Source organism: Peromyscus leucopus, chromosome 19, assembly GCF_004664715.2.
Source record: "Peromyscus leucopus breed LL Stock chromosome 19, UCI_PerLeu_2.1, whole genome shotgun sequence".
Lineage (NCBI taxonomy): Eukaryota > Metazoa > Chordata > Mammalia > Rodentia > Cricetidae > Peromyscus > Peromyscus leucopus.
The window spans coordinates 50443688-50460524 of NC_051079.1; the positions used below are offsets into that span (position 1 = coordinate 50443688).

At 39.6% G+C, this 16837-nt stretch overlaps 1 protein-coding gene across 1 annotated transcript in view; it reads right to left on the minus strand.

Moving 5' to 3' along the window:
* Piezo2 (piezo type mechanosensitive ion channel component 2) overlaps positions 1-16837 on the minus strand; it is a 405018-nt gene that overhangs the window by 87918 nt on the left and 300263 nt on the right. Inside the window, 6 exon segments of the mRNA XM_037197168.1 lie at positions 1077-1250; positions 3163-3311; positions 4842-5134; positions 6948-7071; positions 10471-10701; positions 15963-16111. Of these exon segments, the coding sequence (XP_037053063.1) occupies positions 1077-1250; positions 3163-3311; positions 4842-5134; positions 6948-7071; positions 10471-10701; positions 15963-16111 (1120 nt within the window).

The following is a 16837-nucleotide window of genomic DNA, read 5'->3' on the forward strand; positions in this document are numbered from 1 at the left end:
CTTGCATGCAGTCTGATCTTCCATTCTCTCAATGGAGGCTCCCTCCTCTCTGATGACTCTAGCTTGTGTCAAGTTGACAGAAAACAAGCCAGATGATTAGTTTGGGAAAATCTTTGTTGAGCCTTTTATCTTCTGTAAAACTATGGTCCTAAAAATATTTCCTCTTCTGTATAAATTATATCCTTTATCCTATTTGATTATATATCAGAAAACCCAGACTCACAGCAATGAAGGTAACAGTGACAGAAAGCTTCTACTAACAGGAAGAAATTTTAAAGAGAAGAAAATATTCATTGAAGGGAAGAGAGAGCTTCAGGAACAAAAAAAGTTTAAGTCATCCTTAGCAATGATCAACAGTTAAATCTCACAAATGAAAGATTTCTCTATTCCCCCAACCCGTTTTTGTTTGTGTTTTGGTTTTAATTCAGTTTTTTAATTGTAGTCTAGGTTGGCCTTGAACTTGTAGTTACACATCCTCCTTTGTCAGCCTCCCTAGTGATGGGATTACCACATGTCACCCATGCTAAGCTTAAAATATGTTTCCAAATTATTTGAATATGATTTTTAAAAATTTGCTGAGTATACTTAAACTAAGCATGCATCTTGTCGGAATTCAATAGTAAATAGTTTTAGCTGTTGTGATATACCATGTCAAAAATGGTCAAGTTGTGATATTTTCTAACAACTGACAAGTGTCACTCAGGGTCATTTTCCCTCCATCAAGTTGCCTGTGGAATCCCTTCAGTTCTAACAACTGCTCATTTCCAAGCAGTGATCATTATTGAAGGAACCAGCAGTGACATAGGAGAGTTTGGGTTGTCCACCCTGTCTCCATGGGGACAAGTTCGCATGGGGATCATCTCATAGGGCATCTTGTGGCTCTGCTGCCTGGGAGACACACACACACACACACACACACACACACACACACACACACACACACACACACACACACCAGTGAGAAATTCAAGGTTGAAAGTCCAAGTTAGAGTGCTGGATTTGGCTTCCCACTGAGGTAGGGTACCAGGGCAGACATTCCAGGAACAGGAGAGCCGAGGCTTCTTTCATTTTCTCACCTGTAGATGGTGTTGTCTTCTTTGCTGGGGATGGACTTGAGGTCTGTGAGTTCCAGGAACCGGTCATGGAAGTAGTGGAGGTGTAGGATGCATACCAGCAGAAAGGAGGTGGGGATGAATATGCGTGTGAACAGTTCCGCCACTGTAAACTGCTTCAGGCCGAGATCCTCAAGCCTGTCAAAGACGACAGAAGAAAATCAGGGAACGTTCTGAGGCACTACTGACCAGCCTCCCTCTCACAAGCCCCAACAGCCATTCATTTGCTTTTTCAGTGTATAACTCTTTCCCTACTATTCGCACCAATCCAGCTAGCCTGTCTTCACAGCAGTCAGTAACAACTCATTGTAGCTGAATTCAGTATCTGTATCTCTATCCTTACTTCAAATGAGCATTAGTCCCCTTCTAATAGTTTCAGGGTCAAAGCATCACACATCTCTGGTCTTCTCTTTGGCCCCGCCTCTTTTTTTGTACTGTCCATAACAACTGAAACCCCATTAGATTCAGTTTGGGGTCCCTTTTCTTGCACTCTTCTTGTCTGTTCTCATCATGCTCCATGAACTTACCTACCTTTGTGCTGCCGAAACGAAAATGCTTACTAACGGCACCACGATTTCCTGTGCAACCAGACCCACATTTCTACTGGAAACCAGCTGCTCAGCATTGACTCCAGATGCAACAGTAGCCTGGGCTTCCCTCTTTTCTTTAGCAAAGCCATTCTCCACTCTGGCCTCTCCTGAACCACTAAAGGGTGCAGACATCTGCCTTGTGTATAGTTTAGACACCAGGAAGCATCCCTGGTTCCTATACTACTCCTACATGTTTGTTTCACCTCCCTCCAAGTGCCTCTGACAATTCCCCCCACCCAATGCACACGTAACCATTTTCTGCCTCTTCCTTCTACTCTGTCTGAGGAAGAGCCTGTCTTTCTCACAGGGCAGTTGCTAAGTGCATGCCATGAGATTTTGTTTGTTCCCCACAAATCACATTTCCTTAGCTACTCAAGAGATCTTCCAAGAATTGAAGACAATTCCAACACGAATAAAACACAAACTGCTTGCTGCACCATGGCCTGGGCCTTTGCTATGCTCCCCCAACCCTCTTGCTGCTTCTCTCTTGCTCTCAGAAGGTGAACTTCCTCCCATCCCTCCTCCACCCATGGCCAGCTCCATCTTGCTGCAGGGCCTTTGCATCTGTTGTTCTTTCTGCCTAGGATGCTCTCCCACATCCTACAGTCACAATCCCATTTTCCTAAGAAAAGTTTTGTTTCTGTGCCTCAGGTAGAATTGAAAGGACACCTCTACAAAGAATTCTGGGAGCACCACCCGTTTCCTGCTCCCTGTAGCCCTCTAGCAGTCCAGTGTTTCCTTCACAGATTAACCTAAGTGTTAATGGCTTACATGCATCAAGGTAGATTGTTTTTTGGCTGCCCGGACTTCAACTCTCTTTCTTGTTTCCTGTCGCATCTCCAGCACAGGACAAGTACTCAACAAACATCTACAATGAATCCCTGTGGGTCTATTTTTCTAATAATATATAAACTTTTTCTTTTTTTTTCTCCTTGACACCTCTGCATTTCAGACCAAAACCCAGATATAGCTGGATTTCTAAACTAATTAGGGGACTTCTAAGAGAAAGTCAGAAAGAGAGAACTCTGCTGCATGCAGCAGTGTGCAATTACATCACTCTTGGGCAACAGCACAGCAGGAATGTCTTTCCCTATGGCACCAACTATTCCACAGAGTCTAAACCTAGGGAAGAGGTAAGTGAATCCACGAGCCTCCCACGGGCTAGAAAACTGCACTGATCTGAGGGGCAGAAGGCATGGCAGCTGTGTTTTATTTACATGGGATGGACACCAGAAATCATCTTTCATTAAAATGGGGCTGAAAAATCTTTTGCTAGCCATCCATCATGGAATCATTAGCACATTTCAAGCTCATAATTTTACAGAGGGAACATAGAAGATCAGCATCATGTTTTACTAAATTTACTAAAATTGTTCACTGAGTTTTCAGGAACAATATGCATTAAGAGCGTCAACATGTTTTTTCCCACTACCATCCCATCCCAGGCACAAATCACTTACTTTTCTTTCTTTAAGCCAGTCATGTTTTGCCACAGGCCTGGGAAGTTTTCAAACTGGTAAGTGTATATAAAGATGAGCACCAGCATGGTATAAATGACCACTGACATCCAGAAGTATTTCAGAATTTTTCTCCACCATTCATAGTGCACCTGCAAATCAGACATCGAAAAGCAAAGGAAACGAAGAGAAAATGGAAAAATGGTTGGGAAAAAGAAAAAAAAAAAGGCTCATCTAGGTTAGGTAGCTGGCTTAATTAAGCAAGGCACTGAATGTGTGTGTGTGTGTGTGTGTGTGTGTGTGTGTGTGTGTGTGTGTGTGTGTGTGTGAATCTTTGACATGACGTTGATTTTAATTTTAGGTTCTTGAAGGTTCTTTTTTGCAGTTTAGTTGTACTGATAGATGATAGATTTTAGAATTCCAGTTGAACTGGCCATGGCTAACTGTGTCTTTGCATAAGTTGCTAGACCTCACTGATTCCAGCTTCTCCTCCATGAGCACATGTTTTGCAGAGTTCCCAGATAGTATCCAGAAACCTTTCAACACATCTCATCTCTAGGAGATCAAGGGATGGTGGCCATCGTGGGTTTTGCATTTACAGAAAACTACACCCATTTGACATTCAATATTGTACTTAATAAACAAAAGTGTGAAATATTCATTAGAGGACACCTCTCATACCTTAGAGGTATTCAAGAGTTCATCAATTTCTGCTGAGAACATTTTCAAACTCTCATTTTCACATATAAAGAACTACTGTCATTGCTTTTATGTATTCTGTTGGATGCCCCAAAGAATATTGTACTGTTATTCTAGTCTGTATCATTGGACTCCCTTCTAATATCAGTCAAAACTAAGTTTGTGAAAAGGCTCACTCATTCTCATATGATTATTTCATGCTACTAAAGCTCTTGCTGTCTCTGTCTCGTCTCTGTCTCTCTCTCACACACACATACACACACTCACACATGTACCAATAGTTTCCTGATCCCAAAGCCTACAATATGAGCAAGCTGGAGAATCCTTAACTACTTAAGATTGTCCAGCATTTCTCTTAAATTATTAAATGTTAAAAATATGATCTAAATACAAAGATTATTTTTCAAATCAAGACTTTTTAGAAAACATGAATTTTATTTCTAAGTTTTAAAGAATCTCAAATTTTAAAATAAAATTGCCTAAGAGTTCTTGTTTTAACGCTGTCATGGGTTTTTCATGTATAAAAGATGATACTTGATAATGGATGTGTAAACATCTAATATGAAGTGCCATAGCTTCAGAATGGCTGTTTAACTGCATGGAAGTTCACTGAGATATATAGACTTTGGGTTTGTTTTTTAAAAATATTAGTGTGTTATTTTTATGTTAGTTCTTTACAATAAAGTTTATAACTATTATTCAAGGGTTTGAACTATCAGTTATAGAATAAACAGTTGATATACTTAAGTACCTAAAATATTATTTTGAATATATTGCTGTGGGACAAAGGTTATGAACACTGAACAAATAGAAATTTTAAAAAAGTGAGAGAGAGAATACATTGATTCTAAGTCATTCTTGACTTTAGGATTCTGAGTGTCATCAATCAGTTTCTAGAATATGGTTATCTTTATGGAGAGAACTCATCTCTTCTCGAAGGTCAGGTGTGAGAACTAAAAACTTGGGCACATGTGTTTACCTACCTGATACAAGGCCACACAGAACAGGAACAGCACCATGTAGATGATTTTGTACATGACGATTTTCCCCTCGAAGCTGACGAAAAAGAACATGCCCCCACAGACGTAGATCCAGTACTTAATGAACAGGGCCACCACCAGATTGCCCAGCACCTTCATGATGTCCTGGTCATCATCTTCTTCCACTTCCTCTTCCTCTTCCTTCTTTAGCTCATGCCTTTCTTCCTTTATCTCCTCTTCTTCTGCCTTCTCTGTGGGCTCTCCTTCCACTTGTATATCTTGGAGTTCCTCGTCTTCTAAACAGAAGATCGTGTTGTTAGTACTGGCTACAGCCATGCTGATGTATGTGGACATGGAAGCATGTGTTTTCGGAGTTATTAAATGACTTTAGATGGTTCTAACATAGACAGCACCACTGACAATCAATTGATAGTTTTCATTACTTTCCTGAAACGGAGTATCTAGGAGAATATCTTATGCTAATCCCTCTGTAGCCCTTTTTCCATTTTCAGTATTGGAGGTCAGAAAGTAGAAAGATAAATGTGTAATAATAGTCAAAATCACACCAGGACGTCACTTCTCTTTCTAGTTGTTTCGTGGCTCGAGACAACATAAGCAGGATAAGATTGTGACTGATGCTAGTTGTCTGAACCCAAGGACTCAACTAACTAAAAGCATAATAGTTAAGGCCAAATACAATTTAGTTTAAATTAAGTTTAAACTGTAATTACTATTAAGATTAATCTAAAGTAATTTAACAGCTTGGAATGAAAGAAAAATCTCATCTTGATTTAAAATAGGTCAGTATCCAGGAAATTGTGTCAAAAGTTACCTGCATTATCATTCCAATGCTACCTAAGTCTATTCAAGAAACCAATGGATTCCCAGAGCGAGGGTAGTAAAACTAAAATGGAGCTTAGACTGTTTATGCTAAATTAACCATTCTTTACTAAACTTGAATAGTTAATCATCGTGCTGAACAGACGTTCAAGCTCAGATAGGCAAGTTTAAATGTTATAGAGTGCTGTTGCTGAAATGAGAATCAAAGACTGGGCTTCATAAGAATTAAAACAAAACAAAACAAAACAACAACATCAACAAAACACTATTAGCTGCTCCATGCTGGGTTTCTTGTGGTTTACTGAATTAGGGTTGCCAGCCCAGCTACTCTATGTACTGGTTCCTCTATTTTCATATGGTGCTACTTAACTTCTTCTTCTTCTTCTTCTTCTTCTTCTTCTTCTTCTTCTTCTTCTTCTTCTTCTTCTTCTTCTTCTTCTTCTTCTTCTCTTCTCTCTCCTTCTCCTCCTCCTCCTCCTCCTCCCCTCCTCCTCCTCCTCCTTCTTCTTCAAGATTTAGTCTATTTTTATTTATTTGTGAACATGATAGAGCAGGGCATGTGTGCATGAATTGCAGATGCTGGTAGAGGCCAGAAGAGGGCAGTAGGTCCCCCAGAGCTGGAGTGACAGACAGTTAAGAGTTGCCTACTATAGGGGCTGGGAATTGAACTCATGTCCTCTGCAGAAGCCTAATGTGATCCTAACCAATGAGCTATCTTTCCAGTCTTCATACTTCTTTAATATCATCTGATCCATTTTATAGACATACTTATTCATCTGCCTTGGGAATTATAGAGCAAGTTTTCATTTGTCTGTACAGAAAGACTAAAGCTAAAGACGTGTGAACAAATCACTACCCCCCCTTTCTCCCTCTCTTCCCTCCTTCCTTTCCTCCATTCCCTCCTGCTTCTTTTCTTTCCTATTTTAAAAAAGCCAAAAATTTAAATTCAAAAGATTTGAGTTAATTCATTGGTTCCAATTCTCACCAGAAGTATGTCTTCAGAGAAATTTTCTCTTAAAATTAATGTTGTCTTCCACTGGGAATCACCTTTTTGAAAGTCAAACAACACAGTTTTTAAAGTTCCCTGTGGGCTCACATGTATGCTCTAGAAGTTTCTTTATGTCTGCAGAGGCCAGAGGAGGCATCAGATCCTCTGGAACTAGAGTTACAGATGTTGGTGAGCCACCACATGGTGCTGGGAATCGAACCTGTGACCTTAGAAGAGCAGCTAGTGCTCTTAATTACTATCATACCAGTCCCCCCACTTACCCCTTTCTTCAAGTTCTTGACTTCCAATTTTGACTTCCGACAAAAGTGCTTCCTTTTCCTGAAGGGCCTTTTGCTCTGTAAGGTGCTGTCTCAGGAGCAGCCAAAATGTGATGGTGAAGAGAATCTGAAAGCAGAACAGGTGATGTAGGGGTTCAGCAACGTTTGAGGCACTTTCTCCCCAAGGTTGTGGGAACACAGTGTACAAGCCTTCCTATTTAGCAATCTCCCCACATGCTATTAGCATCACCCACATGCTATGGTCATAGGTAGCACCGTTAAAGGTCTCAGGAAGATGAACAACTTCTACTTAACAAGAAACCAACCTCAGCAACTGGATTCTTTCAAGGACAGGATGAGAGACTGATTTCCTCTTGACAGTCAGGGCCCGATAGAGTTTGGTGTGTCTTGTATAACAACGCTTTGACTCTTCAGTACCCCTTATTTTGAAGATTCCATAGATATGGAAAAGAATTTTTCATGCCAGAAAATATACTGACTTGTTATTCCTGTTCATCTAGCAATGGCTGAGAAATAATTCTAAGCTCACTCATGTCTATGTTGACATTCTCTTGGGGCTGGGGAAAAACTTCCGGACACAAGGAGCTCCTTTCTCTAGAGAATATGCTGCCCAGCACATAGTAGGGACATTTTTGGTTTTGGTAATAGTATTACTGAAATATAATTCACATACCACACAATTTACTCATTTCAAGAGTACGTTTCATACGTGGTATATACAGGTAGGCTGAATGCTCAGCATGATAATGCATGAGGCTATGGATTAGAGTCCAAGAATCTCCTGAGAAGTGTCTACTTAGTGGGTTTCAGTCGACTTCCAGAGTCACACAACCATTACTGCCATCTGTTTTGACATCTTTTCTTTTCTTTTTTTTTTTTTTTTTCGAACTTTTCTTGTCTTTTTTTTCCTGGAACTCACTGTAGTCAGTGGCTCAACTCACAAATCGCTGTCTCTGCTCCATGCTGGATTAAAGCTGCCCACCCCCCCTCTGTTTTGACATCTTTTCATTTGTCCCCCACAGCAGCACAATTTTTGCCACGCCTTTCTTTCCTATATTAGTTCTAGCCAATGATTAATTTGCTTTTTGTCTGTACTTATCTACACAATGTGGAATTACATAATATACACTCTTTTGTAAATGACTTATTTACTTAGCATAATAGGTTTAATCATACTATAATATGTATATAGTACTTCATTCTTGTTTTGCTTTTTTACTAGGGAACAGCATATCATTTTATAAAGATGCAGGCATTTGCTTATGTACACATCAGTTGAGAACACTTAAGATGCTTCCTTGGCTACAATGGGTAACATTACAAGTTCATGTAAGTTTTCCCATGTCTCTGTGTTTCCATCTGTGCTGGATAAGTATACAAAGCTACAACTGGCACTGCCCATCTGTGCTGTGTGTTTAACTTTTGGAGGAACCAACAAATGTACGTTTTCCAAAGCTGCTGCACCAATTTCCACCCCACCCCCACCCCGGTCAGCAGTGTGGGACAGTCCCGGTGTCCCCATGTCTCAGTAACATTTGTCTGTCTTTGTTGATCCTGGACCTCTTCGTGGATATGACTTGTTATCTTGTGGTTCAGGAAAGGTTTTCAGTAAATATTTGCCAAAAAATAGAAAGAAGAAAATTTAAAAGCTAAGAACAAGTGATGTTGCTTTGCATCATCGCCCACTTCACCAAGTCATATGCCTTATCCTTGGTGATAATAAATCCTGATAACCACACAGAGACAAATGAAACCATTATGTGGGAGATTTTGTAAGTTCAGTTATCTAAAGGGAGACCTTATCTCCAACAATAAGTTCTCAAAAAAAAAAGGTCATGGATTTATTTCCAACATAAAATATTCTTTCCAAGAATTAATATCTTTAGATCACACAGGATTTAATCCTACAATTTAGCTGACACATTTTTTTCAATATCTCTCTGGTGTTTTTGGTTAGGCTGCAATGGATCAACACGGCTGAAAAGGTGTAGTTTGAATTTATCTTTTATAAGTTTGAATTTCTTGTATGACAGTTTCTGTTGTCAGGTAGAGGTAACCAGTCAGTGACAGCATCATCAGGAGTTTTCAGCAGGAGGCACATCTGGGCAGATGAGCAGATGTTGGGCAGGCCTAGGAGCTGCTCTGATGAATGAGATTTTCATTGTCTGGTAAGAGAAGGCCGTGACATTCACCTCCTATTTTTTTTTTTTTTTTTTTGAGATAGGGTTCTCTGTGAAAGAGTGCTGACTGTCCTAGTACTTTCTCTGTAGACCAGGCGGGCCTCAAACTCACAGAGATCTGCCTGTCTCTGCCTTCCAAGTGCTGGGATTAAGGGCACTCGACACCATGCCTGGCCCCAGCATTCGGTCTGCTCTGAGGAAACATCTTCTGCTTAGCCTGCTAAATAAATGTGTGTGGGATGCCTGGACACCCATAAATGGCAGCTTCTAGAAAGAGACTGTTTCACATTATATGATTGTGTCTTTTCGAGATATGAAGTTTCCTATATGTCCAGTGATGATAAAAATTGAATGTTTATTCAATGTATATGGTGATTGATTTTTATTGTCCTAATGTTGTCAACATGTAGGGAATGCATGTTTGGACTTTATGTGCAAAGCACTTAGTAAGCTGTGCTATTTAATCTTCTGAAATGGAAATCATTAAAATGATTCAAGAAAATAAATAGGCAATGAAATGATTGCAAGTTTTTACTGTAGATGAAGTCTGGACAGCAAAAGAAATAAAAAGCAAGTGTTATCATTTCTGGTAATGAAAGTGCTCTTAGAACATAATTGGGAAAAATATTGTCCACAGCAAATTATTGTCTGTGATGGCATATGCAAAGAAACTGAATGTTATAAACTGTCAACCTGTCAAAACAATTCTCCAATTTCTCCATATATTTTATGTTGTGTTTTCTATTTCACATTATCTGATCCTCTTTCCACATCTACTGATACAGCAGAAACCTGAAGTAGTATAATTGATGCTATAAAGAATTTACTAATAAACTTAGGGAATACTAAGTTATACAGACTATACATAATTACTATTACATTTCAAATTACAAACATAATTCATACTATAATCTTTTTTTTTTCAGTAGAAAGGCTGTCATTTCTAAGTCAAAACTAAAAGCATGGTGTCTTACATGTTGTCTAAGTTAAGCCTGATGGGCTTTTGACCCCAGCTATTCAGGAGGCTGAAGCAGGATTGTAAGTTCAAGCCTCGATTGGGCTCCAGAGTGAGTTCAGCCCAAACTGGGCAATGGCAGTGCTCAGTCACAAAATAAAAAGCAAAACAAGGGTCGGAGATGGTAGCCCAATGGTGATATCATTGGGGTTCTTCTCCAGTTCTGAATAGAAAGAGAGGTGTCTAAACAATGTAATCTACTTCTAGGTCTCTGGTATTTTTAATTGCCAAACCATTCAGAGGCTACTTTGCTTGTGGTGACTGTGATCGTTATTGCTGTTCTTTCTTTCCTGTCTCCTCATTCATTTACCTTCGAAGCAAGTTCTCCTGGCTCTTTCTTTTCTAGAAATCCCGGGACTTTCTTAATTTCAGGAAGCTCAAAGCTCCATATGTACTGTAGTACCAGCAGCAGATTGGCATAGACAACCATGAAAGGAGAGCTGATCATGGCGTATTTCCTCCTGTTGCGTATCATCCAGAGAGTGCAGGACCAAATCAACAGCACGAACGTCAGCCAGCTGTGGTAGGTGATGCTCCACGCCTGCAGCGCCATGGGGACAAAGGACAGCTGTCAGAGCAGCACACTCTGGGGAGTTCAGAGTTCTGGACACAGACAAGGTAGTGGCATTTAGATGACGAGAAACTGGTATGTGGATAACGGAGATATCCCAGGATGTGGGCAGGGAAGGGAGGGCGGGAGGGGAGATGGCTGAACATGACGTTGGCCTTGTGCTTCCTTTAGGGCAGTCAAAGACCTTTTAGCCAAAATCTCTTTATCTATACCCTACTTTGTGATATGAAAACAACTTTGTTTTCCCCAATAATCTGGAGTCGGTGATTAGTTGTGCTCCTGAATGAGTGTGAGCTACAGCTGGGTGAGAAAAGGGAATTCTGAGGACCAGAAATTGAGATTAAGCACTCACGTCAAGTAGACAGACATACACGATAGAAATTAGAAATTTTACTTGAAGAAACTGCACGTTAGGCATCTAAACACTGAACAATGAGGGCAAGTTGACAAAGGCCGACCTCAGCTTCCATCCTATAAGGACAAAATAGTGGTCAGATTCTATGGGCAAAGGATGTATTTTCCTTGTTGCCACAAAGTTCTCAAAGAATGAGGAGTGCTGTCTCAATGGCGGTCAGCAGAGCAGCTGCCAATCAGGCTCATGGATGCTATCCATTCGAGGAAACCTGCTACCTGATTTTGGACTTCTCATCCTGTACTCTTTTGTAAAAAGGCCCTTTGAAATATGTTTTGGATGTGACTGAGACTAACTGAAGTCAACCTCATTCCCAAATGCCAGGAATTACCAAAAGAATCCTCCAGCCCAGGAGGTATTAATAACTTGTTTTGACTCTGGAAACTAGACAAGAATGAACAGAAATGAAGTCCAAATAGGACAAATATCTCTTCTCAGCTATTTGAGATAAAACACAGTTTGCTTTATAAGTGAGTTATTTTTATTGTTTAAAATAAATTAGGGGTGAAACCTGTTTTTATTTGGATTATGTTAGTAACTGAAGGCTACTATTGTCTGGATTATTTTCATGACAATACTTTCTTTAGAAATAGTGTTTCTCTCAGCACCTCATGGAACCTTCTCCAAAACTGACTATATAACCGGCCACAAAGCAAGTTTCAACAGATACAAAAATTTGAAATAATCCCCTGTGTCTTATCAGACCACATGAATTAAAGTTGGATTTCAACAAGAACAGAAAGCCTACAAACTCACAGGCACTAAATAGCTCTCTACTGAGTTACCACAATGTCAAGGAAGAAGTAAAAAAAGAAATTAAAGACTTCCTAGAATTCAATGAACATGAATACACATCATACCCAAACTTAAGGGACACAATGAAAGCAGTGCTAAGAGGAAAGTATATAGCACTAAGTGCCTTCATGAAGAAATTAGAGAACCCTCAAACTAGTGACTAACAGCACACCTGAAAGCTCTAGAACAAAGAGAAGCAGCCACACCCAAGAGGTGTAGATGGCAGGAAGTTATCAATCTGAGAGCTGAAATCAACAAAGTAGAAACAAAGAGAACAATACAAAGAGTCAACGAAACAAAGAGTTGGTTTTTCAGGAAAATCAACAAACTAGATAAATTTTTATCCAAACCAACTAAAAGGCAGAGAGAATACCCAAATTAACAAAATCAGAAACAAAAAGGGAATAAAAACAGACTCTGAGGAAATCCAAAGAATCATTAGGTCATATTTCAAAAACCTGTAGTTCACAAAATTGGAAAATCTGAAAGTTCTTAATAGGTGCCACTTATCAAAGTTAAATCAAGATCAGACAAATAATTTAAACAGGACAGATCTATAATCCCTAAGAAAACAGAAGCAGCCATTAAAAGTCTCCCATCAAAAAAAGGCCAAGGCCAGGTGGTTTTAATGTAGAATTCTATCAGATTTTCAAAGAAGAGATAACACCAATACTCCTCAAATTATTCCACAAATTATAAACAGAAGGAACATTGCCGAATTCTTTGAGGCCGCAGTCACCCTGATACTCAAACCACACAAAGACACAACAAAGAAAGAGAATTACAGACCATTCATGAACATTCAAACTGAATCCAAAAACATATTAAAAAGATCATCCACCATGATCAAGTAGGCTTCATCCCAGAGACCCAGGGATAGTTCAAAATATAAAAATCTGTCAATGTAATCCACCATATAAGCAAACTGAAGGAAAAAAAAAATCACACGATCATCCCATTAGATGCTGAAAAATCCTTTGACAAAATTCAATTTCCCTTCATGATAAAAGTCTTGGAGAGATCAGGGATGCAAGGGATATACCTAAGCATAATAAAAGCAAAATACAGCAAACCTATAGCAAACATCAATTTAAATGAAAAGAAACTCAAAGCAATTTCACTAAAATCAGGAACAAGACAAGGTTGTCCACTATTTCTATATCTATTCAATATAGCAATTGAAGTTCTAGTAGAGTAATAACTGAAGGATATCAAGAGAATACAAATCGGAAAGGAAGAAGTCAAAGTATCATTATTCACAGATTATACATTAGTATACAAAAGCAACCCCAAAAATTCTACCAGGGAACTCTTGCAGCTGATAAATACCTTTAGTCAAGTGGCTGGATACAAGATTAATTTTAAAAAGTCAGTAGCTTTACTATATACAAATTAGGGCTGAGAAAGAAATCAGGGAAACAACACCCTTTACAATAGTCTTAAATAGTATACAATATCTTGGTGTAACTCTAACCAAGCAAGCGAAAGACTTGTATGACAAGAACTTCAAGTCTTTGAAGACAGAAATTAGAGAAGATATCAGAAGATGGAAAGATCTCCCATGCTCATGGATTGGTAGGATCAACATAGTTAAAATTCCTACCAAAAGCAATCTACCAACATAGTTTAAAAAAATCCTACCAAAAGCAATCTACATATTCAATGCAATCCCCATTAAAATCCCAATACAATTCTGTACAAACCTTGAAAGAACAAAACTCAACTTCATATGTAAAAACAAAAAAATCCAGGATAGCTAAAACAGTTCGGTACAATAAAAAAAAAAAAAAAAACCACTGGAGGTATCACCATCCCTGATTTCAAGTTCTACCACAGAGCTATAGTAATAAAAACTGCATGGTAATGGCATAAAAACAGACAGGTGGATCAATAGAATTGAATTGAAGACCCAGACATAAATCCACACACCTGTGGACAACTGATTTTTGACAAAAAAGCCAAAATTATACAATGGAAAAAAGAAAGCATCTTCAACAAATGGTGCTGGCATAACTGGATGTTGGCATGTAGAAGACTGCAAATAGATCTATACCTATCGCCCTGCACAAAACTCAAATCCAAGTGGATCAAAGACCTCAACGTAAATCCAGATACACTAAACCTGATAGAAGAGAAAGTGGGAAATATCTTTGAACTCTTTGGCACAAGACACCAACAGCACAGATACTAAAATCAACACTTAATAAATGGGACCTCATGAAATTGAAAAGCTTCTGTAAAGCAAAGGACACCATCAATGAGACAAAATAGCAGCCTACAGAATGGGAAAAGATCTTCACCAACTCCACATCTGACAGAGGGCTTATTTCCAAAATATATAAAGAATTCAAGAAACTAGACATCAACAAACCAAATACTCCAATTAAAAAAATTAGGTACAGACATATACAGAGAATTTTCAACAGAGGAATATCAAATGGCAGAGAAACAAAGAAATGTTTAACATCCTTAGCTATCAAGGAAATGCGAATCAAAACAACTGTGAGATTCCATCTTACACCTGTCACAATGGCTAAGATCAAAAACACAAGTGTAGTTTTGTGTAAATAGGACTCCTTGGGTCCCTGTTTTTGCCTGTGATTAAAAGTCCTGAAATAGGGGACTTCCCTGGTGGGCAGGTGCTTCTAACACATTAATACTGTAGCTCCTTTAAGACAGTGGGAGAGCACCAGGTGAAGGCAAGTCTTGAAGGCAGTAGTGTTGTTTTGACAATGGGTCACTTTTCTATTAAGAAAAAAATATTATACTCAAAGTGATTGCATTTTGAGCTGTACTTCTTAAGGAAAAAGCACAAAATTGCCTAGCTTAGAGAAAAAAAACCTCAAAACTGCTTGTATGGGTTCAAAATCAGAATTGTCAGTTGCATTCCTAACACGTTTGATAGTTAACAATCCCCAACTTGCTGAGGTTTAAAGATGGATGTGTAGGAAATGGAGGAAAACAGTCAGAGGGGGCAGAAGTAATTCTGTTTAAAGAATGGGGTTAGGAACCTCCCAATGATCACCTTTAATTTGGAAGAATTTTTTTTTTAAATCTCTTCCAGCCACGTGTGGCCATGTTCTTGCTAGAATCTGAAACTGACTTACACACAAGCTCATGTAGGAAGGACCTGCACTGAGTATCCGACTAAAGTGCCCAGGAGCTGGGGCCAGCCTTCTACCAATGAACTTACTCCCCAGCCCTGTTTCCAGCTCTACTCAGGGTCTGCATCTCTGCATTGCAGGCAGGTTAGAACTTTCAATCATGCCTGTGTTCCACCCAGACCTGGCTCAACGCCCTCAATCTCTGTCTCTGTCTCTCCCTCCTCTCTGCCCCCCACCCCGCCACCTCTTGTTATTACCATCAGGAGTACAGAGTCTCACCACTGGCCACAGGATTTGGAGGAATTATACTTTAAATAGGGATACTATGCTTCTCAAAACAAATCCTCTCTCTTTCAAGACAGTTTGTTTTAAGGGAAGGAGGGAGGTTGGAGCATCCTTTATGGTCCATGTATAAACCAAAGGCCATTTTGAAGCTGGAGGTGGAGATTTGGAGATGGAGGTGAGCAGAAGCATGTATAAATGGAAAGCATGCCAAGAAGCTCTTGGGAACCATGACAGCTGGATAACTGCCCCAGTAAGAATATTACTGTAGTGAATAAGGACACATTCTCATCCAATTTTAAGATAACATGTGGCCACTCCCTTCTATGAGAAATATAAAAAAGACAGTCCACAGTCTTAAAGACCCTTAATATCTTCCAGAAAAGCTATCCTGTGTGCCCTCTTTAGTTAGCAAAACAGGAGCCAGTTAAACCTGATAAGTCAATCTGAGACAAACATATTAACATTTGAAAAGAAGGTAATATAATTTTGTAATCTATAACATAAAAAAAATCCCATGAAAAAGTTACATATCCAACCAATGTCTGCCATAGCCTGGGGAAGACTGAAGTTCCTATCCTGGTGAGAGGCTTGGGGTCTGTACCTACTGTGCCCTGGAGGCTGCTGCAAGTACTTACCATCATAGCAATGAGGGCACAGATGTAACTTTGCTTCATGATGAACTGGAACACGGTGACCATGGCGTGGATTCGCACACTCCTCTTTTCCTCCTGGCTTCCCTCCCCTTCTGAATCTTCTTTCTTGTCCTCATCTTCCTCTTTCTTTTCTAGATAGACAAATACTTCATATGACTAAGCATGCATGTGGTTGATATCTATCTCAGTGTCAACCTCCACACTACATCATGTGGGGTTTGGGCAGAGTCTTTGGGTATAGAAAGTGTTTCCAACTAATACAGTGTCTAGAAGTGAAACAGATGCAGTGAGTTCTGCTTGGTGGAGATAATGGCCCAGGGATGCTGAGAAGAGTTTCCACTGAAGAAAGTATAGAGAGATCCCTCTAGGATGGTCTCCAAAGAGTCCATCCTCTGGTACTCATGGCTGTCTATCTTGACCCTTGAATAGAACACTCTTGAAGAGATGAACTGCCACTTCCCAGATTCACTTTTTTTTTTTGTTTTTGCTTGTTTTTGGTATTGGGGAATGCACCTAGTATTGAATTTAAACTAGGCAAATGTCTGCCACTGAGCTACATTCCCAGACCAACCAGATTCAGTTAGAAAGGAATGTGGCTTTCACTTCATGCATCTTCTCTCAACCAACCACTGTCTTGCTTCTAGAGAGAAACCAGCTACCATGTTGTAACTTCCCAATGGAGAGACGGAGGTAGCCAGAGGCTGATGCATCGAGCTGGCCATCAGTGGCCAAGTCTCCGATCAGCAGTAGCTCCATAGTGGGGTTAGATAGATTCTGCACCAGGTAAGCCTCCAAATCAGATTTCAGCCGTAAGAATGACCAGAAACTGATGATGGACCTCAAGTCAGAGAATCCAG